This window comes from Marmota flaviventris, chromosome 2, assembly GCF_047511675.1.
Source record: "Marmota flaviventris isolate mMarFla1 chromosome 2, mMarFla1.hap1, whole genome shotgun sequence".
Taxonomy (NCBI): domain Eukaryota; kingdom Metazoa; phylum Chordata; class Mammalia; order Rodentia; family Sciuridae; genus Marmota; species Marmota flaviventris.
In genome coordinates, this window is record NC_092499.1 from 119,892,564 (window position 1) to 119,919,515 (window position 26,952).

A 26,952-nucleotide genomic window follows, 5' to 3' on the forward strand; every position below is an offset into this window, starting at 1 on the left:
TCAGTTTCCTCATGGAAAACCTTATCCTGTAATTGTGTTCCTGTTTGTCTCAAGAGCAGAGCCACATCTTATTCATCTCTGTATCCTGTGCACCTTAAACAGTAGGGGTGTGGTACTATTCAATATTAAGTGCCTAAGTTCTGAATTGTGTGTGTGAATGTGGGATAGCATATAAAATTGAACGAGGGCGAATTTTGTCAGAAGAGAACTGCCTGCTGTCCTTTGAAATATTTGGAAACTGTTAGACAATAAGAGGAGAGCTTCCCAAGTTAGGCCAATGGTGGGTGTCCTGGAGCAGGGCTTTTCTACATCTGCCTTAGCGGCTTAGAGGATAAAGGTGAGGAAGTCCTACAATTAGGCAAGTCCTCAGCTCCAGAAGTGAAGAGCTTGGAGTCTGTGAGTGTCCTATTCCCTCAGTGGACTACAACTCCCAGAAGTCAGAGGAGTGGACTACAATTTTCAGCGTAGACTACAACTCCCAGAAGGTTGTGCAATCTCTGTGCGCTCTCGTGAGGCTGCGTACCGTTCAGGATCTGTGGGAAAGGGCAGCCAAGATATCGCGGTATTTGGTGACTGCCTACGAGACGCGCCCGGTGTCTGGCGCGGGTGAGCAGTCGGAGGGGCTGGGAAGCTGGGTCTTGGCGTACTCGATGGGGAGGCGGGAGAAACTGTGCTTGCGGCTGTGTGTACGTGGGGGTGGAGCGGTGGGGGGATATTTCCGCGTGTGGACGTATAGACAGCCCGTACAGCCTGTGAGACCTCACCAACCGGTACTCGTGGGGGCCCGCAGAAGCAATAGGGACCACTGAACCCAGAGTGGGGGATATATATCTACATGTGTGTCCACTCATTTTGACTTGCGTTACTCTTGAGATTTTTTGTTCTGCGCTGTTTAATTCAGTAGAAGGAGGCTTTATAATTTCTCGCATTTAACGCTCACCTTTAAAAAAACAAAAGCCATGTGAGTCTGCTTTAAGAAAGGAGCAAGGACTTTCCAAAGGGCAAACCGTATATTAATTAACTTAAAAAAAAAAAAGGTATTTGGGATTGAATCTAGGAGCGCTTTGACAGAGCTAAATTGCTGAGAGGGGCCTCGAACTTTCGAGCTCCTGACAGGAGCATCACTGGGATTACAGGCACCACCGCGCCCAGTCGGACAGTATTTTAAAAGGTAGTGAAATCGAAAAATGAAAGCTCTAGAGTGTTGGATTTATCTGTAGGAACCTCCTGAAAATGCTGAATAGCATGTAAAAATTGAGCGAGGGCGAATTTTGTCAGAAGAGAACTGCCTCCTGTCCTTTGAAATAGTGGAAACTGTTAGACAATAAGAGGAGAGCTTCCCAAGTTAGGCCAGTGGTGGGTGTCCTGGAGCAGGGCTTTTCTACATCTGCCTTAGCGGCTGGGAGGTAGCAGTAGTCACTACAATCTAATAGTTGGAGTGTGTGTGGGATCTCTCCAACATGTGGCTTCCTGGACAGGTGCCCACAGGAAATTTCAGGATCAGCAGAGTCAAGCATGCCTATCTCTGGTTTGAGAGAAAAGTACTCTATTAGAAATACCAAGGCTTCGAGTGTTTCCAGCAGAGTTCCTTGTCTTACCTAGGCTTAGAGACGAGTTTTAATTTTTCTTTGGGTTTTGGTGCAAAGTGACACTTCGAGAAGCTACAAGTTATTCGTTGTTGCTGGGGTAGATGATAGAGTGTATTGATTGGTAGAAGGTCAGCCTAGGTCAGTAGTGAGGGGCTTTGATGGCAGGCTAAAGGATTCGGGTTTTTGTTTTTAATATGCCAAGAATGAACTTAGGGCTTTACACATGCCTTTACTACTGAGCTGCATCCCCAGCCCTTTCAGGAGCCCTGCTTATCCATCTTCCTTTGGGCCTGTTTTGTCTTAGGTTCCAGTCCCTCATCTTTCCTGAATTGGGCTCAGCTTATACCCTGTCTTGTCTTGCTTACCTTGCTTCCTTTTTTAGCCCTAGTTCTATTCTGGTTCTACTCTTGACCATGTTGTTACTGGCAAATATCCCTGAAATCTTTCCATTTTGCCCTTTATTTAAACTGCTCAGAGAGGAAGACTTAGCCATTGCATGCTGAGGCTCCTTGCTCTTTCTGATAATCTTTCTAAAAGAGAAAAGCCAGGTACAGTGGTGCATGCCTGTAATCCCAACAACTCAGGCTGGAGGATTGCAGGTTTGAGACCAGTCTCAGTTTAGCAGTTAGCAAGACCCTGTCTCAGATTTTTTAAAAGGGCTGGGGATGTAGCTCAGCAGTAAAAACATCCCTAGCTTTAATCCCCAGAGCCAAAAAAAGAAAGTGGGGCAGGTGGGGGATAGGAGGAATAGAAGCTCCCATTTTTCTGGATGTGGGTTACCTGCATGGCTGGTGCCCTGGGACCTTAAGGCCCAGTAATCATGGCCTTTAGCACTATAACCCACCTGTTTGCCAACTGGCCCCTGCCCCATACTGAGGATTGTTACCCAGGGGCACTTTACCATTGAGCTATATCCCCAGCCCCTTTTTAAATTTTATATATATATTTTTTTATTTTGAGACAGGGCCTCACTAAGTTGCTGAAGCTGGTCTAAAACTGTGATCCTTCTGTCTCAGCCTCCTGAGTTACTGGGTTTATAGGTGTGTGCCACTGTGCCCATCTTCAATTGATTGCTTACTGTAGCCTGTTTCGTAGGAATTTTTCAGTTTGTTTATAGAGGAGGTTCAGGGGCTGCAGAGATGTAATTGAACTTCTGGTTTTGCAGGAATCTCCCTGTCCTAATAGGATAGGCTAGGGTGGAACTAGGTCGGAGTTTGAGATCTGGCAGGTAGGTTTTCCCAAAGAACCAAGAATGTGCTTCTGTTACCCACCAATGTACTCTGACAAGAAACTGGCTTAGAGACCCTGTGGACCTTGCTAGTTGCTAATAGGGCTTTTTAGTTCCCAGATGAACTCAATTCTTCAACTCTGAGCCAGCATGGCCCTGGCTAGGCCTGAAATAGAAATTGAAATTGCTGGCAAATGGAACCCTGGGGGGTCTTGCTCTAGGAAACCAGCCTATACTTAACCCCTACTGAGAAGGGTCTGAATCCTTGGAGACCCTTCCATGTAGAAGTGGGATACTGGAGCCAAAAATCATCTGCTCACATGGATATATACTAAGAGTTAAAGGCAAATATTGGGCAGAGAGGACTCCATGGAGCTATGAAGGTAGCCAGTAGAAACACAGCTGTTTACCAGTTCTTCCTCTGGGTCAGTTGGGTTTCCCTCATGCTGCTGATTCTGCCCTTTTTGAGCATCTTCTTAAGACCTTCTCCCTTGTACAAAGAGCCCTTACCACTGTCTTTTATGTATTGACTCAGGCTTCTACTGGAGGAAGCTTGAGAGAGAAACCCATCCTAACTGCATTTGGCACATGAAGGAGACTTAGGTTACATATCAAGTCAGAAGTATAACTATAAGCAGGATCCAGGGCTTCTGATTCACAGGCCACAGTGTCTAGAGGGTACAGCCTCCTCCCCACTATACTGGGAATTGAACCCAGCATTCCCAGCATGCTAGGCAAGTGATCTGCCAGTGTGCTACTTCTCCAGCCCCAGCATGCAATTTATCAATCATTCAGCAGACATTCAGGACTGCCTGGTAGTAGGCTAGTGACTGGGTGTTATGGTTTAGATATGAAGTGTCCCCCCAAAATTCATGTGTGAGACAATGTGAGAAAGCTTAGAGGTGAAATCAGGTTATGGGAGCCTTGACCTAATAAGTTCATTAATCCTCTGATAGGAATTAACTGGGTGGTAACTGTAGGCAGGTAGGGCATGGCTGGAGAAGCTAGGTCTATGGGGGCATGCCCTTGCAGATTATATTTTGTCTGTAGTGAGGGGAGCTCTTCGTGCTTCCTGGTGCCCTGTTCCAAGCTGCTTTCCTCTACCACACATTTGCACCATGATATTCTGTCTCCCCTCAGGCCCTGAGGATTGGATTTGTCCATCTTTGAACTGAGATCTCTGAAACCATGAGCCCCAAATAAACTTTTCCTCCTCTAAAGTTGTTCTTGTCAAGTCTTTTGGTCACAGCAATGAAAAAAGCTGACTAAAGCACTGGATGGTTAAACATGATCACACTGCAGGGAACTTGCTGTTGGAGGTAGAGGCAAAAAACTTATACAAATTAAGTCAGTGATGACCAAAAAGGTACATGGTAGAGAAGGACCTGTTTCAAGTAATTCTGGGTGTGATCTCTGTCTTCTTAACCTTACTTATAGATTCCCTGATGGTAGCAGCTGTATTTTCTAGAGGTCCTTTGCCCAGAGTTGAACTCAGTCCTCAGTGATTGTTGCTGATGGAGTGTGGTTTGCTGGCCCAGCTTGCCAGAATGTAGGTTTTGGTATGTCCCTCAGTTCTATTATGAACACTCAGCTGTGTGTGATAGCCCACCCTTTTAATCCCAGCTATTTAGGAGGCCAAGACAGGAGGATCCAAGGTCAAGGCCCGAAACCTGACACCTCCCTCACCTGCCCCCAAATTCAGGAACACTTACTTCTAGCGACATCTGAGAGTCAAAGGAGGAAATAAGCTAGCTGGTCCCGTGGCGTGGCCTACATCTGCTTCTCCTTGGTAGGTTGGTGCTCAGGCTGATCTACAGAGTCAGAGCCATAGAGGCCAAAATCTCTCAACTCCTGGGAGTACCCAGTCCCCCTCGTTGCCTAGGGTTCTGCCTCACAAGCATCTTTGGACTCCATCTCTTACTACTACGCCCTTGGACCAGTCAGCCTGGTCTGCTGCAGTAGTTCCTTTCACTCTCCATCTTTTCACCCCCAGCCTCCTCTACACTCTTGGCAGCACCAGTACCAGCACCATCTTTCTCAAAAACTCCAGGGTCTCACTGCCCTTGACATTCTGACCTCAACCTGATTTTGCAGCCTTATCCTAATATCTACATCACGCTTCAACCTCACTACTGAGCTACTTTCTGTTCTCCCAACTTCCTACCTCCTTTCAGGTCTTTCCACCTTTATAAGATTTTCCATCTTTTGAAGTCATTTCCTCCTGTTTCTGGAAAAAAATGTTTCTCCTTCAGGATTCAACCTGAATGTCTTTTCAATGAGACAGTCACCATACCTGGTATGACCCTTCTTCACAGCATTTGCCACATTACATTGTAACAGGCCTGTGGGGGAGGGGGGGTCTGACTTTCTAATCATACTGTGTTAACAGAAGCTGGGACTGTGGGGATCCTCTGAGGCGCGCTGGCATCTGGTGTAGGGTCTAACATGATATTCTCTGTATACCTTTTGGTTGAATGTGTGAGTGAAAGGGTATCATTTGTTCTGCTCTAGATGCTGACAGAGCTTTATGAAGTCCAGGCTTTGCAGGCTCCCAGAATTTTAAGCCATTAGACCCCACATGGAATCATGTCCAGGTGCTGCATCCTTGGTGGAGAGAAAATTCCATGTTCTTGTGGGTGTCACCGGAAGTGTTGCTGCTCTGAAGTTGCCTTTTTTGGTGTCAAAGCTTTTGGACATTCCTGGGGTGAGTATCCTCTTTAGACAAGTGTAGTGGCCTCTGACATTAGACAGTCATCATTACTATACTATCATGTAATGATAGTAACTATTGTATAATGATACCAGCCTATTTCTCTTCAGTGTGTGGGATTTTCTTGTACTGGGAATTGAACTCAGGGTGCTTTACCACTGAGCTATGTCCACAGTCCTTTTTTTTTTTTTTTTTTTTAAATTTTTGTTTTTGTAGTTGTAGATGGACAGAATGCCTTTATTTGTTTATTTTTATGTGGTGCTGAGGATCAAACCCAGTGCCTCACACATGCTAGGCAAGCGCTCTGCCACTGAGCTACAGTTCCAACCCCCTCCCCAGTCCTATCTATCTATCTATCTATTTATTTTGGAATAGGGTCCTACTAAATTTCTGAAGGCCTTGCTAAATTGCTGAGACTGGCCTTGAACTTGTGATCTTCCTGCTTCGCTGGGATTGTAAGCATGTGCCACCATGCCTGGCAGGATTTTCTTTTTCTTAATCATGGTATTTGTGGATCTCTTCTGGGTGTGTTCGTGTGTGGGCCGTGTAAGCAGGAGCTAGATTAGATTAGATAATGTGGACAGGATTTGAAGGGAGATGGGGAAAGGATGCTGTGGATGGGGGTTTGAGTTCCTATACACTGACCCTGAGAGCCCGTGAGATCCTGTGGGAAGGAGGCTGGCTGAGTAAATACAGCAGGTTCTCGGCCCCCACTTGTGCCTTGGGCTCCTCTGCCCCATTTTCACTTGGTTCTGAGCACCGGGGTTCTATTCTTTTGTTAGACACCATGGTTGTCCTGTCAAATGCACTGAAATCTCAAAGGCTCCTCATTGCCCACAGCTCTGGTTTCAAACTTTGCTGCCTCAGGTGTTTGCAGATGCCCAAGGAACCCCACATTGTTTTGAGGTTGGAAACTCTAGCCCCCCGTTCTTGGCTAGGCCACCTCAATTTCGGTCAGTTTCATATTTTGGGCAAAAGTTCAAAGCCTTAAACAATGTAAAATCCAATAGACGACAACCCCACAGCCCTGTGGTTTGATTTGATGTGGAACCATAGGTTACTTTGGACATTGCTCATGTTATCTGCCATAGTTTTGGGAGCATTGTTATGTTAAGGCCCAGGCTGTGCCTTTTTCTTGTTTATCTGCTTAGTCCCTAATGTAGAGTGGCCCAGGCAGCTATATCTGACATGTCCAGCAGGGGGCGTTGCTCACCCAGAGATGACTGTGAGGACAGCATTGGGGTCTGGGAAAGCTTGTTTTACTTTTTTTTTTTTTTTTTTTTTAATGTTCCACAGACTTCTACCCAGAAAGTCACCCCCTCACCCCACCTTCCAGGCTGGGATAAGCAGTGAAACTGCCAGCCAGACCAGAGGAGAGAGGGAGGAGAAACTCACGGCTGCTTTGAGACTGGATGCTGTGGTTTGGGGGCAGTGCTGTCAGGGACTGGCTACCCTCTTGTGTGCCCAGAATCATTGGTAGGAGGTAGACACCTAGAGCCTTGAGGGTGGGAGACCTGGAAGGGGTTGCAGCAGCTAGAGCCTCTGTCTCCACCCCCTGGGAAAGGAGGGAGCCATGTAGTTCCTTTTCTCATAGACCCAAAGCAAGTGAGTTTCCGGGACAGGGTGGATGGGGGCAGGGAGTCCTATCCCAGGAAACAGATGGGCAGCCTCAGAGCTAGGGGAAATGGCAACCCCGCCACTTCCTCCCATCCCACGCAGCCAGCATTTATGGGGGGTGTGAGGAAAGGGTTGCCTGGAGCAGGGAAGCTGTCCAGCCTACCCCAGGCATTTTAGCTTGGGCCTCCTGGGAGGACAGGCCATGTCTGGAACAGGACTTGGCCCTCCCTCTCTGGCTGGGGTTGAAACTGGATCGAGGCAGCCAGAGGGCACTGAGCTGGGAGGGAAGCCTCTTTACTTTGGAACCTGCCCTTCTCATTTTAAAATAGGGATAATTATTGCTACTCATCCCCCACGTGCTTGTCAGGTACCATGAGGTGTTGGCTGGGGACACAGATGACAGAGATGACAGTTTGTCATCTTGTGCAAGCAACTAGGCACAGAGCTTGGCATGCAGAAGCACGTAACAGTGTGTGTGTTTCCTGTCCACCACCCCCACTTTCCCCCATGTCCTGTCCTTGGGCCAGCAGCATAGTGTGAGGTATTGGGGTTTGTGAGAAAGCCATATGGAAAAAGCCATGGAACCACAGTTTCCCTGACAAAGTGAGGGTCCTCATCCCTCTTCAGGTAAACAGCTCACCATGCCTAGCTTTGCTAATTATGTTCCTGTGAGACATCCCAGGTTTACCTAGAGTTGGCCCCAGATGTTAGACACTACCACCCTTCCTAGTGGTCCTGAGCTCCCTGTTTCTCTCTTCTGCTCTGCCCCCCAGCAGTCTTTGTCCCTTGGAGCAGTCACTTTCAACTCTTTGCCTGCTGAATTGTGAGTTCATGTGCACAAGGCTTTACTGAGCTCCCTTCAGGACACCGGGATTGACTAGCCATTGAACAGCTGGGCTGTAGGCTGCTGGGAGCTGGGCAATTCTGCAGACCTGGCTCATAACTACATCTGATCCATCAGTATGTGCAGGTGTCCCGGAGAGCCACTGATCTAAAGGTCACTGTGCTGCCACCCCAGAGTCAGATCAGGGAGACTGTGGTGGCCTATGGCAAGGGGTGGATTTAGTCATAATCTCATACCAGCAGCCAGGGAGAGAAGATACCCTAAAGTCCTCAAGCCTATATGTGGGAGGGGGGAACTGGTAGGGGACAACCCTATGCTAAGAGAAGCAGCTGAGCAGAAAGGATATCTGATGCTGGAACTCTGGGAAAGTCAGTTCTTTTTGGCTTAAATTTTCTTTTATCCATGCAGTTAAGGGGAGACAGGTACTCAGATGTCCATCTCCAGAGCTTCTGTCAGGTGGATACTAGAAGATTCTAGATGTGGAGGCAAAAGGGACTAGGACCTATAGGTAGCCTGAGGTTGGAGTCCAGGAGCTCCAGGGGGGTGTGCATTTTTTAATCATCATGTAATTGGGCAGCAATTACATCTGGGCTATTAGTTCAAATCTCTCTCTGCCCTTTGGCTGGCAGCCTGGCTTGCACCCTTCAAACTTAGAAGAAGACAGACACCAAAGTAGCTTCTCAGGGCAGGTATTAATGGCTGAGAGGTAGAAGAGGATTCTAAATGTGAGAAACTTTCCACTAAGGAAGTACATGGGTCTTTAGAGAAGGATAAGTTTCTAGAATGTCCATCAGGACATCTAGGATTGCCAAGGATGAAGGAAAGAGAGTCTGGCTCATTTGCAGTACAAAATAAATTCTGCTTTTCTGGAAGAACATTTGGCAACATAGAAATTTTAAGTGTTCTTAGCTCTTTAAACTATTTAGAGTATATTTATAAAAGTTGACCATATGTACAAGAATGTTCATTATAGCATTGTATATCATTTCAAAACAAAATGTTGAACTATAGAAAGCTGTGGTATAGCTGAGCAAGACAGTGTGTGCCTGTGATCCCAGAGACTCTGCATAATGAGGCAGAAGGATTGCAAGTTTGAGGCCAGCCTCGGCTATTTAGCAAGACTCTGTGTTAAAATAAAAAGGACTTGGGATATAGCTCAGTGGTAGAGTGCCCCTGAGTTTAATCCCCAGAACTAAAAAAAAAAAAAAAAAAAAAATACAAGCAAGCTATGGTGCACTTATGGCATAGCCTCTCAATGAGTTAGTTTGCAGCAGTACAGAAAAATGAGGTGTACCTCTCCATACTGACGTGGGACTATTCTTGGGATAGAAGTGAAATAAGCAGAGAGTAGGAGATGGCACACTTCACCTACAGGCCGGATCCAGCCCATTGCCTCTTTTTGTACAACTTGTGCCTAAGAATGATTTTCACTTTTTTTTTTTTTTTTTGTAGTGCTGGGGATCAAACCCAGGGTCTTGTGTATGTGAGGCAAGCATTCTGCCACTGAGCTACATCATCAACCCCAATTTCTACATTCTTAAGTGGTTAAGAGAAGTTAAAAAAAATGAGCTGGGGGTTGAGGCAGTAGCTTAGAGGTAGAATACTTGCCTAGTATGTGTGAGGCGCTGGATTTGATCCTTAGCACCACATAAAAATAAATAAATAAAATAAAGGCATTGTGTCCATCTACAGCTAAAAATATTTTTTATTTAAATGAGCTGGGTGTGGTGGCATACTCCTGTAATCACATGTGTGTGGGAGGCGAGGGCAGGAGGATTGCAAATTCAAGGCCAACCTTGGCTAACTTAGTGAGACCCTGTCTCAAAATAAATACATAAAAAGGACTGAGGATATAGCTCAGTGGTAAAACGCCTCTGGATTCAATCTCTAGTACCAAAAAGAAAAAGCAAGGAATTCACTTTTTAGAGTCCATAATGTTTCATTGGCACACAGCCACACCCATTCACTTACGTATTGCCCATGGCTGTACTTGCGCTCCTCCAGAGTTGAGTAAATGGGACAAAGCCCAAAACATTATCTGGCCCTTTATAGAAAGTTTGCTGACCTCTGGAGCATAGTGTGGTTCCTCTGTGTGTTCACACGTGAGTTTTTGCCTTCGGTTTTTTCCTCTGGATGTTGTTTCCCTTGCAGAAATAGACTTATTTTTCATTTTGCATCATTTTTTTCAATTTTCATTTCCTAACTTATGTATTTGTTTTCTTTTTTTTATGTCAGTGGACTTTTGGTCGGGGAATATGGAACATTCGCTGTAACTTTTTGCTTTTTTTTTTTTTTTTTTTAAAGTGGTCACTGAGGAAGGAGAGCAGGGGAAGCCAGGCCTGGTTTGAGGTTTTCCTTTCTTTCCAGGAAGAGGCCACCTGCCTGCTCTGTAGTCTTGCTGTGGAAACTCTGAGGCCTGTATTTGTGCCTCTGTTGGCTTGAATGGTCCCTTTCTCCCTGCCCTGCAGACCTCTCCCCTGCACCTGTAGGGAGTGAGCTCAGAGGCAGCCAGCCCTGGGCTTCAGACAGAGGGTCCTGCACCCCAGTGTCCTTCCATGATGCCCTAGAACAATATCCCCATGGAGAGCCTCTATAGCCTGCCTTTTTGGTTTTGTTCTTGGGAATTTTCTTGAGTTAGGGAATGGCACAGCATGAGGTGCTGATATGACTAGAATACCAACTCCCCCAGGAAGCAGGTGAGAGAATGCCTGTTTTCTGCAGGCAGAAACTCACATGTGTGAAAAGTGGGGAAAGCCAAAGGATTACAAAAGGACCCAGGTTTCCCAGTGTGCTGGATCAACCCATAGAAACCATGTGGTCAGAGAAGAAGAGACTCACTCGCCTGAGATCTTTCAGCAAGTAAGTTGGCAAAACTGGGCTTGAAGCCACGTGTCCTGACTTCTGTCAGCAAGTAAATTTGAGGTCAGACTTGGAACCTGGACATTCGTTGCTTAAGCCTACCAAAGCTGCCAGGTTGAAAACCCCTAGGAATTATGGACTTTTGCCTTGGTCGGTCCTGCTTTATAGTTAGGAGTCAGGGTTCTATGTGCCCCACCTCTGAATTAGACTGAGCCCTGACTGAGGGCACAGCTCCTGTCTTGCCAGCTCTGGCCCCATGGTGTATAGTAGATGTTTGCTGAGTTGAGGCATCATTATGAGACATCGAGATACTTAGGCATTTGTTAATGAAGCCACCTCCACAACTCCTGTCCCATGTGCTGACTGCACTGGGTACCAAGAGTCCTTTTACTTCAAATATACCTGACACCTCCATGCTCAGATTAGAATCAGCGGTATCTTTTTTTTTTTTTCTTACAGTACCGGGTATGGAACTCAGGGCCTCATGCATGCTAGGCAAGGGCTCTACCATTGAGCTACACCCCCAGCCCTTTTTATTTTATTTTGAGAAGAGGTCTTGCTAAGCTGCCTAGGTTAACCTTGAGCATATCCTCCTGCCTCAGCCTTCAGAGAAGCTGGGATAATAGGCGTGCCACCACCATGCCCCACTAGGTCCTGGGCACAGATCAGGAGCATGTCACTGTCAATACTGATGGGCCCAATGTCAGGGTCCTCTGCTGTACATGCCAGCCCAGAGACCTGAGCCACCAATGCCCTGTGCCTTGCCTTGTCATGGTTTGAGTCCCTGACTGATAGATCCTCTTAGAATCTTCTTTGCTTTCCTGTGGAGCCATCATCATATTCTCCACTATAAACTTCAGCTCTTCTGCGGTCACTCAGCTATAGGTTCCAGCTGGGGCTTTTCTACTTTGTTTGCATATACCAGAATTGCACCAACCAATATGATAGCTGCTAACCCATTCAACTTTAAGGTAATTAAAGTTAAATAAAACCAGAAATTCAGTTCTTTGGTCACATCAGCCACCCTCGAATGCTCAATGGCCACGTGTGACTGGTGGCTATTATGCTAGACAGCTCAGACAGGACCATTTCTGTCACTGCAGAGAGTTCTGTTGGATAGTGCTGTAGAGTAGTGGTTTTCCACCGAGGCAGTTTTGCCTCTCACAGGACAATGGACAATGTCCAGAGACACTTTTTGGTTGTCAAACCAAGAGGTGGTGGTGCTGCTGCCTAATGATTGTAGTGGGTGGAAGACAAGGATGGAAGTGGGAACTGGGGCCACGAGATTTGTCTCATCCTTTTGCTGCAGAGTACTTTCTGCACAGTTTCTTTTGATAATCTGCCCAAGAAACTACCTGGGCCAGACTAGGATCCTAAAAGTAGAAGTTGAAGTGTCACCCCCAAATTCTGTTTCTATTTCCCTTCCCTGCCTCTGCAGGAACTCCATACTCCAATTTAGGAACTCCATACTTCTGATTGGGATTCTCTCTTTTTTTGGGGGGGTGGTATACCTGGGATGAACTCAGGACACTCAACCACTGACCCACATCCCTAGCCCTATTTTATATTTTATTAGAGACAGTCTCACTGAGTTACTTAGCACCTCGCCGTTGCTGAGGCTGGCTCTGAACTTGCGATCCTCCTGCTTCAGCCTCTCGAACTGCTGGGATTACAGGTGTGCGCCACTGCGCCTGACTAGATTGGGATTCTTGATGTCTCTTTAGGAGGGAAAAACAAATCAGACTTTCAACTGGTTTCAGGAAAGAATCTCTATAAATGCTAGACAAAATGTAGACTGTGCCAGGTGTGGAGGTGCACCCCTGTAATCCCAGTGGCTCAGGAGGCTGAGGCAGGAGGATTACAAGTTCAAAGCCAGCCTTGACAATTTAGTGAGGCCCTAAGCAACTTAGCATGATCCTGTCTCTAAATAAAATATAAAAAAGGGCTGGTTGGGGGGTGGCTGACATTGTAGCTCAGTGGCAGAGCACTTGCCTAGCATGTATGAGGCACTGGGTTCAATCCTCAGTACCACAGAATAAATAAATTAAATAAAGGTATTGTGTCCATCTACAACTAAAGAAAAAAAAAATAAAAAGGGCTAGGGATGTGGTTCAGTGGTTAAGTACCCCTGGTTTCAATCCCCATTACCAAAAATGAAAATAAAATAAAAATGCAGACTGCTTTATGGAATAGGGTCTTAGCCAGGTCTCAGTCTTATCACACAAAAAAGTTCAAGCTAAAAATGTTAGAGGTAGGGCTGGGGATGTAACTCAGAGGTAGAGAGCACAACTTAGCATATGTGAGGACTAGGGTCCAATTCCCAGTACTGAAAAGAGAAAGAAAAGAAAGATACAAAAACTATTCTTAGGGTTCTCTGCAGGAGAGCAAGCAAAGAGCTGCCTTTCAGGAATGTTGTAGTATACAGGAGACTGATGTGTGTGTGTGTGTGTGTGTGTGTGTGTGTGTGCGCGCGCGCGCACGATGGTGGTTTTTTTTTTTTTTGTGGTACTGGTGCCCAGCTCTGCTTCTGTCAGGTCCAGTGAGGGTGTAAGAGAAAGCCCAAGAGAGTTCCTGGCCTTGAGGTGTTTGTGACCTACCAGGCAGGGCTCCTGGGCATTTGCTGGGAAAAGGTCAGGGTGAATGAGTGAATAGTTTTAATTATTTAGTAACTTAGAAAGTAATACCACATGCTTTAAAAAAAATGTATACAGACCCACACCCAGCCCTTGGCTCCCAGGACCTTTTGGCTGAGTGAATGAAGATGAAAGAACAAAGCCTGCAGGGCTGGTGACTCAGATCAAGTTGGTATCCCTATAAAACCAGAAAAACGAGCCTGGGCCTGCCCTACAGCACTGGGGGCCAGGTCACTGCCAGGAGAGGTGGCTGCTTCAGTGGGGCCAGAGAGGGGCTTGGGGAAGGACCTGCCCATCACATGTTCTTCACTGTACCCTTCAGGTGAAGACACTGACCTAGGAGGCTTCCTCACAATGTGACTGTGAAGTGTGGGAGGATACACAGGCTGAGAGGCTGAGGTCAACTAAAGTGCTTAGCTTAGCAGGAATCAAGTAGGACTATTGCCCAGGGTGGGAGGCCTCATAGACCCTGGGTGGGGGGTGCAATATGAAGGCTCTGAGACCTTGAGTAGAGGAAAGAAAGGTAGAGCCAAGAGGAAGGAGGGAGCCCTTGAACAAAGGGAATGCCAATTGGGAATATTTCTGAAGACTGGCATTAAGGTATAGACCCTTTGAGAGTTGGCAGGAAGTTTGGGAGTTGGGGAGAATGAGGGCACTAGATCCTCAAGAAGCAACTTTCCAAAATTCAGAGTAGAGAAGATGAACCAGGGATGGTCTCTTTCTTTCTTGGTATTGGGGGTTGAAACTGGGGTGCTTTATCACTGAGCTACATCCCGGCCATTTTTATTTTTATTTTGAGACACAGGCTTAGTGAGTTACTAATTGTGATCTTCCTGCCTTAGCCTCCCAAGTCACTGGGATTATGGGGGTTTGCCATCATATGTGGCTTGGGACATTCTTAACTAGCCAATAGATCAGGATGGTTGGGAAGCTCTCAGACATGAAAGACAGCCATTCCCATGAGAAAGAGGAGGCAGTGTGTGAGCAGCTGCCTGGGAAGCCCCCTACTGAAGGAGATGGAAAGCAGTTAAATAGAAAGGAAGACACGCTGCGGCTGGGGTTATGGCTCAGTGGTAGAGCGCTTGCCTAGCATGTGTGAGGCACTGGGTTTGATTCTCAGCACCACATATAAATGAATAAAGGTCCATCAATAACCAATAAAAATTAAAAAAAAGAAAGGAGGACACGTGACCAAAGATGAAGTTAGAGCACAGAACAGAGGCCCCCAGAGTGAGCTGAAGTTTATGGGGAAATTTAGGAAGAACAAAATGACTCTACATATCAATATTGGGGAAAAGAATAATGGAACAGTGTCTGGAGCTTGAGGCCAGTGGTGTGACATCGGTGGGGGATGGGAGGAATCCCTTGTGTCCCATTTCATTTCATCTTCCTTTTGAGGTTTAAAAGTAGGACAAACAGTGGTTGGAGATCCCTGAACCCAGGTTGGGTGATTCATCTCCTAACCTGGACTAGTTCTGGTCTGGGGTACTGAGGTCACAGAGAGTTGGTTGGTGGCCTTCAGAATGTGTTGGAAAGAAATACCAGAGGAGCCAGAAACTGGAGATGGCTAATGTCCATTTATCAAAAAGGTGAAGGAAGGGCTGGGACTGGGGCTCAGTGGTAGAGCACTTGCCTAGCATGTGTGAGGCACTGGGTTCAATTCTCAGCATTGCATTATAAATAAGTAAAATAAAGGTCCATTAACAACTAAAAAATATTTTTTTAGAGAATTTTTTTTAATATTTATTTTTTAGTTTTCAGTGGACACAACATCTTTGTATGTGGTGCTGAGGATCGAACCCGGGCCGCACGCATGCCAGGCAAGCGCGCTACCGCTTGAGCCATATCCCCAGCCCCTAAAAAATATTTTTAAAAAAGGTGAAGGAGGTGGGCTTTACAGATTACTACAGACAGGCTGTGAATGCTTTAAAAAGCATTTTGGAAATGGGTATCTCTGGGGCTAGGTAGTGCTTACTAGGAAAGGCATATTGATTGTAGTTTATCTTGGATATGAGGTAGTAGTTTGGGATTTAGATAAGACCTTTGATGGAATTTTATGACATCCTCCAGGACCATCTGGGAACATTGTCAGCCTGTTTATAAACTCATGAAACACCTTACTTAGAGTTCATTCTTGATTCTTTCTCACCCCCAACTCCAACCCACACCCCAAGGCAGTGGATCCTGTGGAATATCTCTGCCCTTGTCCTTATCCTTGATGCTGATTTGGATTAGTATCTCTGGGGGCTACTGATGGTTACATGAATGCCTAGAGGTGCAATAGGATTGAGATCTCAGGATCTCCCAGTAAACTGACAAACTACGGGCCAGTCTAGTGAGGGAGGATTTACCAGGGAAGAGTGAGGGACTACTTTTGGGACCAGAAAGATAACTGCTCATGTACAGTCTGAGGCTGGTGGCTTAGCAGCAGCATGGATGAAAACTTTTTGAGTTTTTGGTGATTGCAAGCTGCGTATACATCAGCAGGGGGGACATAGCCACCAGAGTTGCCCTCGTGGGCTCAGCTGCATTGATAGACACGTGGGGCTGTGATACTCCATGGGAGTTTGGTAGTAAGTAGGGACACCTGCTTGAACTCCTGCAGGCAGAGTAAGTACTTCCCACCTTTGAGTTTTTCAGTTCTGGAAATTTTAATTTTATTTCTTTTTTTGGGATTGGGATTTCACCATGTTTCCTGGAGTGGCCTCGAATTTGTGATCTTCCTACTTCAGCCTCCTGAATAGTGAGGATTATAAATGTGTGCCACCACACCTGGCTTTATTTTTACTTTTTTGATTTTCTCACCTCTGTTTTTCAGTTCTTTCCTTCTGTGATTCATTATTAGATTTTTTGCTTCCTGTATTGTCTCTTCTGATTTTCACATCTTTAATCTGTCATTATCCAACTTTTATCTTTTTGTTCTACTTTCCAGAAGATTTATTTTAAACTTGTATTGAGTTTCTTATTTCACTCTGATTTTAATATCCAGGAGCTTTTTTTTTTTTGTTCCCTGAATATTCATTTCTTAAAAATAGCATTATGTTCTTGTTTCTTTAATGTGAACTCTAACCTTTAAATTTTCTTCTCCCAGCATTGTCTCTGAGTTTCTGTTTTCTGCTAATCTAATTTCTGTTGCTAAAGGTCTTTCCGCAAATGTCTGATATTCCTTGGCTCTTTCTTTTTGGGTGGGAAAAGCAGATTTTTGGAAACTATTGTCACTGCTAGGGACCCCACTGCCCTGTACTCAGCTGGGATGAGATGTTCTGACAGATTTAGTATCTGAAGGTTTCCTTCCCCACTATACCCCTGTGTTCCCAGGATCATTTGGGTTTTCCAGAAAAGACCTCACCAGTCTTCTGCCTGGTAGACCCAGCATTCTTAGGATATAGTAAAATTCTCTGGCAGCCTGTAGATACTTCTGTTGCAGAATTTCTCCTTTGACGTCTGTCTGCCAAGTGTTCCAAATCTGACAACACTTGGGATGGAGAAGGGTGATATGTTGGCAGTTTGGGATGGTGCTGGGGGGCTTCACTGTCCTTTGGCAGATGGTGCAGTCCATCTACATTCAGCTGTCTGTCCCTCCCACCTTCCCAGGTACTCAGCACCTCCAATTCCTGAGATTTCCTTGGGCTCCTTGTCTCTAATGGGCTTTTTTCTTAGCTGCCTTGTAGGTTTTTGGAATTTGGTTTTTAAATCTCATCTCATCTGATCTCATTTCATCTCTAATACTTCTTTCCACTTCTATCTTAATGTATTGACGTGTCCTAGTGGCTGTCATTTTTTCCTCCTTTTTGTTCTTGGGAGTTTTAACTGGAAGTTTATTCTGTTTAACCTTTATGTATCTTTGGTTTGAAATGTGTCTTTTTAGACAACCTATTGATGAATTAAAAAACATTCAAGATGAGCATTTGAATTTTGATCAGGAGTGCAACTCATTATATATTTACGCTAATTCCTATTACACTACTAATTTTGCCATCTTTCTCTCTCTCTCTCTCTCTCTCCAGTACTGAGGATTAAACCCAGGGAGCTCCACATCCCACTGAGCCACATCCCTAGTCTTTTAAAAATTTTTTATTTTGAGACAGGGTCTTCCTAAGTTGCTGAGGCTGGCCTTGAACTTGTGATGCTCCTGCCTTGACCTTCTGTGTTATTAGGATTATAGGCATGCACCATTGCACCCTGTTACTTCTGCCATCTTACTTAATGCTTTCTACTTTCTGTCTGCTGCTGCTTCTCCTTTTTTGTGTAAATTGAATTTTCTTCTCCTGGTTTGAGAGTTTTACATTGTTATGGTTATGTTAACCATAATCATGGTTATGTTAATCATGGTTATGTTAATCATGGTTATGTTAACTTTTTATGTCTCACACTTCCCCATGAAGAAGTCAAGACCCTCAGCATGGTCCCCCTCCCTCTGCTCTTTCTGCCTGTGCAAGTGCAGTAGCTTCTCCAGGCCTGGATTCTATGGAGAGACAAGGCAACCCTGCTTACTTGCCATTTTGCTCAGAACTGGGCAAGGTTTGTTGAGGGCTATCTTAGAGGAGCCTCCAGTATTCTGGCGGTTTGGTTTAAAGGACCTCTAAAAAGTCCCTGAGGTTTGGAGCAAGTCCTGGGGATGGTAGATTCTTAGAGGAAGTGGTCAGGCAATGGACAGCTCAGTAGAGCCAGGAGCCCCAGACCTTCAATTGTTCCTTAGTTCTTCTCTGTGACATATCTGCCCCTGGTCCCAGCTTTGCTCTCAGTTGCTGTGTAGACTATGGCTACCCCCACTCCCTGTACTAAAGACAGAAAACAACAGGAAAGTGGGCCTCAGGGGGACAGTAGGAGGAGTAGTGACTAGGCTGAATTGGCATGGGCATTGTAAGGTCCTTGCTTAGCATCTGGATGGCCATCTTAAGTGACAGCCACCATTTTAAGAAAAATTTTGCTTTCCTGCTCAAGGGCCTGTCTGAGAGAGGCTCACCACTCCCTCATACCAACCCCACCCTTAACCACTCACATTAGGACCCACCTGGCCCCATAAAAGTCCCGAACCCCAAGCCTGTTTTGCCTCTCTCTGTCTATTGAGAGATGGCCTTTATTTGTCAGCTCTGATAAATAAACTCTCGTGTGTATCTCGGCCTGGTCTCCGTCTTTCATTTCTCGCTCACCTGACTCCTGGTTCTTCACTTTCCTTTCAGACATGCCCCATCCAAAGGAGCACCCTGACCAATGCCACCAAATCCTTATCAAGTAGGAATGTGGATCCAACAGCACCAGAGTTTTTGCTTTTGCACGAGAAGTCAGGAAATTGAATTTCCTGCGTGAAATCTTCCAATCTCCATATTAGCTCACAATTGTTTATAACCTGTGCAGGACACACAGAGTGTCTGCAGGCTGGCTCTGCTCCAGATATTGTTGCCCTTGCCCATTGCCATGGTTAGTCATTGATTCTGTCCATGTCACCTTTGGTTCTTTTCCCTCTGGGACTCAGTGTCCTCTCCTAACTCAGTGGTTTCCCCCAAAAGTGTGGTTTCCCACACCCTTCCCCTCCAGCCACTCCTCTGGTCCCCTTTGTTACTTTGCCAACTAGTTAGTCTGACATCTTTTACAGATGATGGCCAGCCCATCTAGGGCCTTTCACACTATGTGTGTGTGCTTTTTCTCTCAGCCATTTGTTCTTTGGAGCAGGTTAAACACCTTCTTTGTTTGTATTAGTGATTTGTAAATGGGTCAGGTAAAGGGAAACTCATTCTCCCCTATGAGTGTTGGGCACACAGGGTTGGCTTTCTGGGAGCCTGACTGCAGCCTGAGCCCACGAGTCCTGTTCCTAGAAATAGAGAAGAAACTGCTCTCACTGGTGTGTGGATGCAGACTTAGCTTGCCAGTCCCAGATCTTGTGCCTTGGCCTGCAGAGGGCAGGACTGCCATGTGGCACAGAGCTGGTGAGCTGTTTCGTGCGCCCCTCCTGCCTTCAGTGGCCTCACTAGTTGCCTTGGGTTCCCTGCCTCGGCCCCTGGCCTCACTCTGCCTAAGTGGCAAGAGTTGCCGCTTTATATGCACTGGATAGTTTGTGACTCAGTCCTCAGTGGCCCCTCAGATGGGGAAGTGAAACAGCTGCACCTGGCCAGGCCTGACCTTTGGGTGACAGCGGAAGTAGCTGTACAAACATGGGGCTCACTGCTCTGGGGAAGTCCTCTCTTCAGCCAGACTGTGAGGAAAACGTCTGCCTGCCTGGCCCGTGTGTGGCCTCCAAGTCTGTAGCTCCAGTAACAATTTCTCCCTCCTTTTCTCTCCTTTCCTCTACTTTTTCTTGGTGACAGCTGGAAGTCACAGTGGTCACAACTGAAAGAGCCAAACATTTCTACAACCCCCAGGACATTCCTGTCACCCTCTACAGTGACTCTGATGAATGGGAGGTTAGTGCTGGGCCCCTAGGGCTGAGTTTCGTTGCATTTCTACCAACAGGACAGAACTGTCCTCCCTTAGCCTATGGTCCTGGCGGCCAGAGCAGACAGGCTGGGCTGAAGTCAGCGGTCAGGGCCATCTGGGCAAAGGCGAAGAGGAAAACATCTGTCTAGCTTCTGGCCTGCGGGAGGCCCACAGTCCCTCCCTTCCCAGGCAGAGCTCAGCTTTGGCCCAGTGCCTGAGGTTGAGTGTCCTTGTACTTATCTGGGCTGATGAAACCACAGAGGAGCTCTGTTCCCACCACCCTTGTCCACGTGGCTCCTGGCGTCAGGGCTGTGGAAAGTGCCTCACTTCCCATGGCCTCCAGGCTCTGCCTCTGCCCTCCTGTGGAGGGGCGGGCACTAGCTGACCCACCAGACGCGGAGGGTGGGCCTCACAGGGATGCCCTGCCAGGCATTTTTAAACATTCTCAATCTTGAACATTTTTGGCTGGCTTCTTCTCCCAACCCCGCCCCCTCCATTTCTCATCGCCCCAGAGCCCTTCCACTGGCTTGGACAATCCAAGCATCCGCCTCAAGCAGACAGGCCAGGAGTTCCCTGCCAGATGTCAGTTCTGTTGAAAACCAAACCATAAAGGGAATAGCTGAGAGAGACAAGGGGCGTTTGTTTCCTCAGGCCTGGTTTCTGTCAGGCTGCTGGCTGCTTGGCCAGTGCTTGCCAGCCGAGCTGTGAGAGGGAACTGTGGTGGATTTGAGCAGGGAGGTCAGGTGGTCTCCCTGGGTTCCTGGTTTGTACCTGGATTGCTTTGGTCCCCTCCCCCTATCACATAGAGAGTGACACTGTTTCCTCCCTCTGCCAGATGTGGAAGCACCGCTCTGACCCAGTTCTCCACGTTGATCTGCGGAGGTGGGCTGACCTGATGCTAGTGGCTCCTCTCGATGCCAACACCCTGGGGAAGGTGGCCAGTGGCATCTGTGACAATTTGCTTGTGAGTGACTCCCTGGCATCCTCATCCCTCCCTCTCCCACTTTTCTGAGCTGCAGACTTCCTTGTACAAGAAGACCTATTACTTTGGGACCCAGGTTTGCTCAGGAAGAATGTGGTGCCCCTGGCTCCACTGCCCCTAGGGGGACTAGTCTCCAGCAAGTGGGCAGCAGACCTGGGCCTGCAGATCCATTGGACTTGCTGATGCTCTCTGGGTGTGTCCACCTCTTGCCTACCTCCCAGTGCTCAGTCAGATGCCCAGCCTTGGCCCCATGCTTTCTTTGTCTTCCATCATGGCTGCCTTCTGCTGTCCATTCCCTTCCCCTTCAGCTCTGCCTCACCAGGATCTGGATATATGCACATGTGGGTAATCTGATAAGGGTGCTTACTTCCTCATAGATCTCCAATAGAAACATATTTCTTGTAGCTCTTTAGCCCCAAGGCTAAGACTCAGTTTTCCTGTGTATTAGACAAAGTTTAGAGAGAAAAGAAGAAAAAGTCAGAACAAGAGATAATTGCCTATGAACGGTGGAGGAGAGGTTCAGATATACAAAAGTAGGAATTGGCTTAGGCCTCTGTGACAACCAGGGAACTGTCACTCTTAAAGAGGATCTGCTGGTCTCCTGATTTGATTATATGATCATCCTGGAACTATTTGGGTGTGATTTTTCTACTTCCTCTCTCTTTCTTATTACCTTTCCCCCATATATTAAGCTTTTACCTCCCATGTCCTAGGGACTGTGCTAAGGACACAGAGGGCTTTCATTATGGAAGAAGAGTAGTTTTTTGTTTTTGTACTGGGGATTGAACCTAGGAACATTTTACCACTGATATACAACCTCTGTCTTTTTTTTTTTTTTTTTTTTTTAATTTTGAGGCAGTGTCTCTAAGTTACTAAGAATCTCACTGAATTCTTGAGGCTGGCTTCAAACTTTTGATTCTCCTGACTCAGATTCTGTGTCACTGGAATTATTATGGGCCCTGGCAGAAGAGGGTTTTTTATCATAGTCACGTGTATAGTGACTGATGGATGATGATGGTCTTAAGTGACCATTAGTCCATTTTTTAAAAATTCAGTACTAGAAATTGAATTCAGGGGTACTCTACCACTGTGCTATGTCCCTAACCCTTTATTTTTAATTGATTTTTATTTTGAAACAGAGTCTCACTGAACTGCCCAAGCTGGCCTTGAGCTTGAGATCCTCCTGCCTCAGCCTCTTTAAGTAGCTGGGATTAAGGTCATGCACTACCACACCAGGCCCCAGTTAGTCCTTTGATAGTAGAGTCACTGCCTTGCTTTACTGAGAATGTGGTAGACATTCAATAAAATACTGTATGTATGTGGTCAGAAGTAATTTTCCATATGTCAACAGCTGGGAGTTTTTTAGTTTACCATGGTGAAAAAGGTGAATACTAAAGCTGGATTAGGGTTTTGTGGGGGTCAGATAAGAGATAATTAGTGAGCCTGTCAGTGAGCCCCACTGTGCCGACTGTCAGGGGGCTCTTGAGGCCTTCCTGGGGAATCTACTAGTGACTTAAGCATCTCTTGACCAAGAGCACAGGTTGAGCAGAACACGCCTGGATGGTGTGGCCCTGAGCAAGTGCAAAGAAGGAGATCTGAGAGCAGCATTATCAACATGGCCCAGTAGGAGTGGGTGCAGTGACACAGGCCTGTAATCCCAGCAACTCAGGAGGCTGAGTCAGGAGGATCAAAGCCAGCCTCAGCAATTTAGTGAGGCCCTAAGCAACTTAGCAAGACCCTATCTCAAAAAGGGCTGGGGATGTGGCTCAGTGATTAAGCACTCCTGGGTTTAATTCCTGGTACAAAGGGAAAAAAAAGGGACTGGAGCTATAGCTCAGTGGTAGTGTGCCTGCTTCACTTGTGTGAGGCACTGGGTTTGATCCTCAGCACCACATAAAAATAAACAAAGATATTGTGTCCATCCACAACTAAAATAAGAAAGATAGAAAGAATGCCCAGTAGTGTTGGAACCTGGCCAGCAGGCACTAAAACAAAAGAAATACCCTGTTGCTTTTCTTGAAGCAGCTCAGAGTGGGGTGGTCTGTACCATCCCACCAAACTCTCAGATTCCCACTGCCTGGTCAGGGGCGTCTGATGTGCTGTAGCACACCCACCTCAGAGTTCAGTCTCGGCCAACCTCTAAGAGTTCTGTCTCCTGAAAGCTCTACGTCCTTTTTTTTTCCTTCAAGGCCATTGCCACTCCCTGAAATTTTGGGGGTTCTCTCCTCCAGAACTGGCAGTAGAATATGTTCCCAAGTCTGGCTATTTGCCTCAAAGGAATTCACTTGAAGGCGCAAATGTTTCAAAGAATATCAAATGTTATAAAAATTGAACTGTCAGCATCCTTGGTATGTGGGTTGGTGTGCTTTCCTTTGATGAGGGCTTAGAAACCCTAGCCCAGCCCCCGTCTCCATACCACACACACACACAAGGGGCTCTTCTAGGTATGCTCAGGACTTCTGCAGAAGTATCAGGTGGCATGGGGCCAAGAGGAAGTGTGACTGAAACTATCCACTCATAACCCTGTTGCACATTCAGAGGACTTGATGGGAAACGAATGCTAGTGTCTGGGATGACGCAAGCAGACAAATCCTGAGGCTCTTTGCTGTCCTGGGAGAGGGCAGGGGCACCAAGGGATCAGGCTCTAGCCTGGCCTGTGCATAGCATTGTTCTCTGCACATCCTCTTCTTTTTCCAGATGGACTTCTGGGGAGGAGTGTTCCAGCCACTGTCTCCCCAAGGAGCTCCTGGCCAAGAGGAGGTGCCTGGTGTAGTCAGAGCACAGGGAAACTTATTTCCCCCTGAGGCAGCCCCCAACCTAATAAGCCTGTCCTGTAGTAATAACAGGAACCACCGCCCTGAAAGCCTGTTCTTGGTACCATTCCCTATGCTAAGAATTTTGAAAGCATTCACACCCTCAGTCTTCACAGCCACCCAGTAAGGGGGCCCTTTTGCAGAGGAAGCTGAGGCCCTGGCATTAAACAATTTGTCCAGGTTCTCACAAATAGTTTTTATACACACACACACACACACACACTTGATTTATGCAACCTCAGAACTCAAAGCCTATGGCATTAAGGACTCAGAACTGTTAGGCTCTTCCGCAGCTACTCTGGTCTGTACCTCAGTGGGATGGCCTGGCTTCAGGAGACAATAAGGTTGCCCAGTGCAGTGAAAGGTTACACGGGCTGGTGTTTGTCCAGGTGTGACTTTGGGCAGCAGTTCACCCTGCAGGGAACTATGGCTTGCCCATCTGTGAAAGGGGCAGGGCTTTTCTCCTAGGGTCACAATGAGGGTTCCTGAAATAAAGTATGAGAGAAGGTGTTTGTCATGTGTTGGATGTTTTCATTGCCATGGTTTAATTGGCTCAGAAGTAGAGTTGGTGCTAGGTAGGTCTCCCTATGAGCCATCTGGTCCCTAACTTTCTGGTGAACTGCGACACCTGCCTCTTGCTCCCTAGGGTTGCTTCTACCTAAGAGACACAAGCCAGTATGGAGAAGGGTCAAGCTTAGATGCGGGGAGACTACACACAGGAGGGAGGTCTGCTGGAGGTGGCTGAGCCATTGAAGGCGTTGGTTGAGCACTTGCTGTGTGTAGTGCCTGTGCCAGAGCTTGAGGAAAGAAGGTGAGGTTTGAGGAGTCCCCTAACCCCAGGGACATGAGACAGGTGGCACCCAGTCATCCTGAGCCTCCGACTGGGCTGCTGACTGTAGCCTGGAGGACAGTGGGGATGGTTTACGAGGGCTAGGAAGGGGTGGTAGGCAGAGGAGCAGGACCTCCCCCTTCTTCACAGACGTGTGTCATCCGGGCCTGGGACCGCAGCAAACCCCTGATCTTCTGTCCTGCCATGAATACCGTCATGTGGGAACACCCCCTTACTGCACAGCAGATGGACCAACTCAAGGCCTTTGGCTATGTGGAGATCCCCTGTGTGGACAAGAAGCTGGTGTGTGGAGATCAAGGTAGGTATCTTATCAGGCTTACATCCCATGACTATGGAAGGGGCTCAGCTTTGGGGTTCATATTCTGGCCTGTAGTGACCTCGGGTAGAACTATTCTCTGAGCTCAATTCTTTTGTCTGGAAAATGAGAATCCTAATTCTTGCTTCTCAGAGTTGTTAGGATAAAATAACATATATCAAATGCTTAGTAGAGGCTGGGCTTGGTGATGCATGCCTATGATCCCAGGGACTTGGGAGACTGAGACAAGAGGATCGCAAGTTTGAGGCCAGCCTCAGCAACTTAGCAAGACTCTGTCTCAAAATAAAAACAGGCTGGGGATGTAGCTCAGTGGTAGAGCACTCCTGAGTTCAATCTTTAGTATTACAAAAATAAGTAAAAGTGCTTGTTAGAGTCGCTGGCATTTAGCATACACACTGTCAAGGATGACTAGTGGAATGATTCCTGGGGACTATTCTAGGGTGTCTTAGGAGGGGTTTGATGGGTCTTGTTGGTGCAGTGATGGGCCTGGCCTTTTTAGGCCTTCGTCTCTGGATGTGATGTGATGGGGAACTTTGGGCAGGGGGCTGCAAGCATTGTTAGCTGTCCGGCCCTCCCTTGATTACAGCACAGAACTTTGCTCCCAGGTCTGGGCGCTATGGCTGAGGTGGAGACCATTGTGGAAAAAGTGAAAGAAGTCCTCTCCCAGCACAGCAACGTCCAGCAGAGTTGAACTGATTTCTGTTATGGGTGTACCTCTGCACTCAGTGTGTTTTCAGGCCAAGATGGTGAAGAAGGGCATCATCAAAATATGGTGAAGATGTGGCTGGGGCTGTGGGTCAGTGACAGAGCGCTTACCTTGCAAGCGCTGGGTTTAATTCTCAGCACCATATAAAAACAAATAAATAAATAAATAAAGGTCCATCAATAACTAATAAAAATTTTTAAAAATATATGGTGAAGTGCTGCCCCCAACCTGCGCGGGCAGCTGAACTTAAGGTCGCTCATATGATTTTCCAGGGACACCAAATAAAACACAGACACACTTTACCTTTAAACAAACTTCTGGATGGCTCCACTGTCTGCCTCAGGCTCCCCAAAAGGGAAAGCAAGAGAAAGTCAGGCGAGAGAGGCTGGTGAGAGAGAGAAAGAGAGAGTGTGTGCGTGCTTGAGCGGGAGCATGTTCAGAAGTGGGCTTTTATTGGGGGGACTCTTGTTCTTTAGAAAGTTCTCCGAAAAAGGCCAGAAGGGGCAGGGTTACAAGCAACAGATGAGTGTAACTCAACCTCAGGGTTGACACCTACATCTGAAGACACACCTACTTCTTGGGCTGAGACAACGCCCAAGTCACTACAAAATGTAGTGATTGATTAGAGCCTCTTGCTTCAGGACTGGAAGGTGGGTCATTCAGAGTGGCTCCCCACAGTGAAGATTCCTGCATTTGCTCAAGAGGCCTCTGACCTGCTCCAGGTTATACAGGACCAAAGGCGCAACTTCTTTCAACCAGGGGGTGCCTGCTTTCTATAACCCCTCCCCATCTCTTCCTGGGAGGGGTACAACAAGCTAGGAGAGAAAACTGCTATATGTCCCTGAACACCTGGGAGGACTAAGTGACTGGGAGACTTCTATTTTTTCTCTTGCCCAGGAATTGCTTTTTGAAATACTAGCTGCAGGTCCCTGGCATGGCAGGCCCCTGGCCAGGCCTCGGGAGCTTCCATTTTCTGATGAGGTGCCCAAGTGTCACACAGTCAGGAAATTTGTGAGGTGGCAGGACTCTCAGATTTTCCACAGACCATGCTATGAATTTGGGGATTCTGGGAAATTAAAAAAAAAATGTGATCTTTTAGGAGATTCTGTCCTTTCTTTACAACCCATCTATGGTCTCAGAGATTTGAAGGCATTGATGGATCAGGCCAGGGAAAACGTAGGGTGATGACTGACTAGCACTCTCCTGTCCCCATATAATATGAGTACATATGGACAAAAAGCCCTGAAGCCAGACAGACCCTATTCAAATCTCAGCTCTGCCACTTATCACCGGTAGACCTTGGCTTGGGACTTTCCCTTTCTGATCCTCACTTTCTGCATCTGTATTATCATCCTTCCCTTGTGAAACTGTTGAGATTAAGTGAGATGATG

At 46.8% G+C, this 26,952-nt stretch overlaps 1 protein-coding gene across 6 annotated transcripts; it reads left to right on the forward strand.

Annotated features, from left to right (window-relative positions):
* The first annotated feature begins 517 nt into the window (after positions 1-517).
* Positions 518-25,875, forward strand: Ppcdc (phosphopantothenoylcysteine decarboxylase). 6 transcript variants are annotated; one of them, XM_027925924.2, is made up of 8 exons: positions 551-606; positions 4,441-4,606; positions 5,329-5,521; positions 10,710-10,847; positions 19,786-19,881; positions 20,730-20,858; positions 24,669-24,837; positions 25,461-25,875. In XM_027925924.2, exons 3-8 carry the CDS (start codon positions 5,396-5,398, stop codon positions 25,544-25,546), a joined length of 744 nt encoding a protein of 247 aa, XP_027781725.2. In that variant the 5' UTR covers positions 551-606; positions 4,441-4,606; positions 5,329-5,395; the 3' UTR covers positions 25,547-25,875. The 6 variants fall into 6 exon arrangements, with proteins under 6 accessions (XP_071464577.1, XP_027781724.2, XP_027781727.2 ...); XM_071608476.1 differs by lacking the exon at positions 4,441-4,606 and having other exon boundaries at positions 518-606; positions 25,442-25,875; XM_027925923.2 differs by lacking the exon at positions 4,441-4,606 and having other exon boundaries at positions 518-606.
* The last annotated feature ends 1,077 nt before the right edge of the window (positions 25,876-26,952 follow it).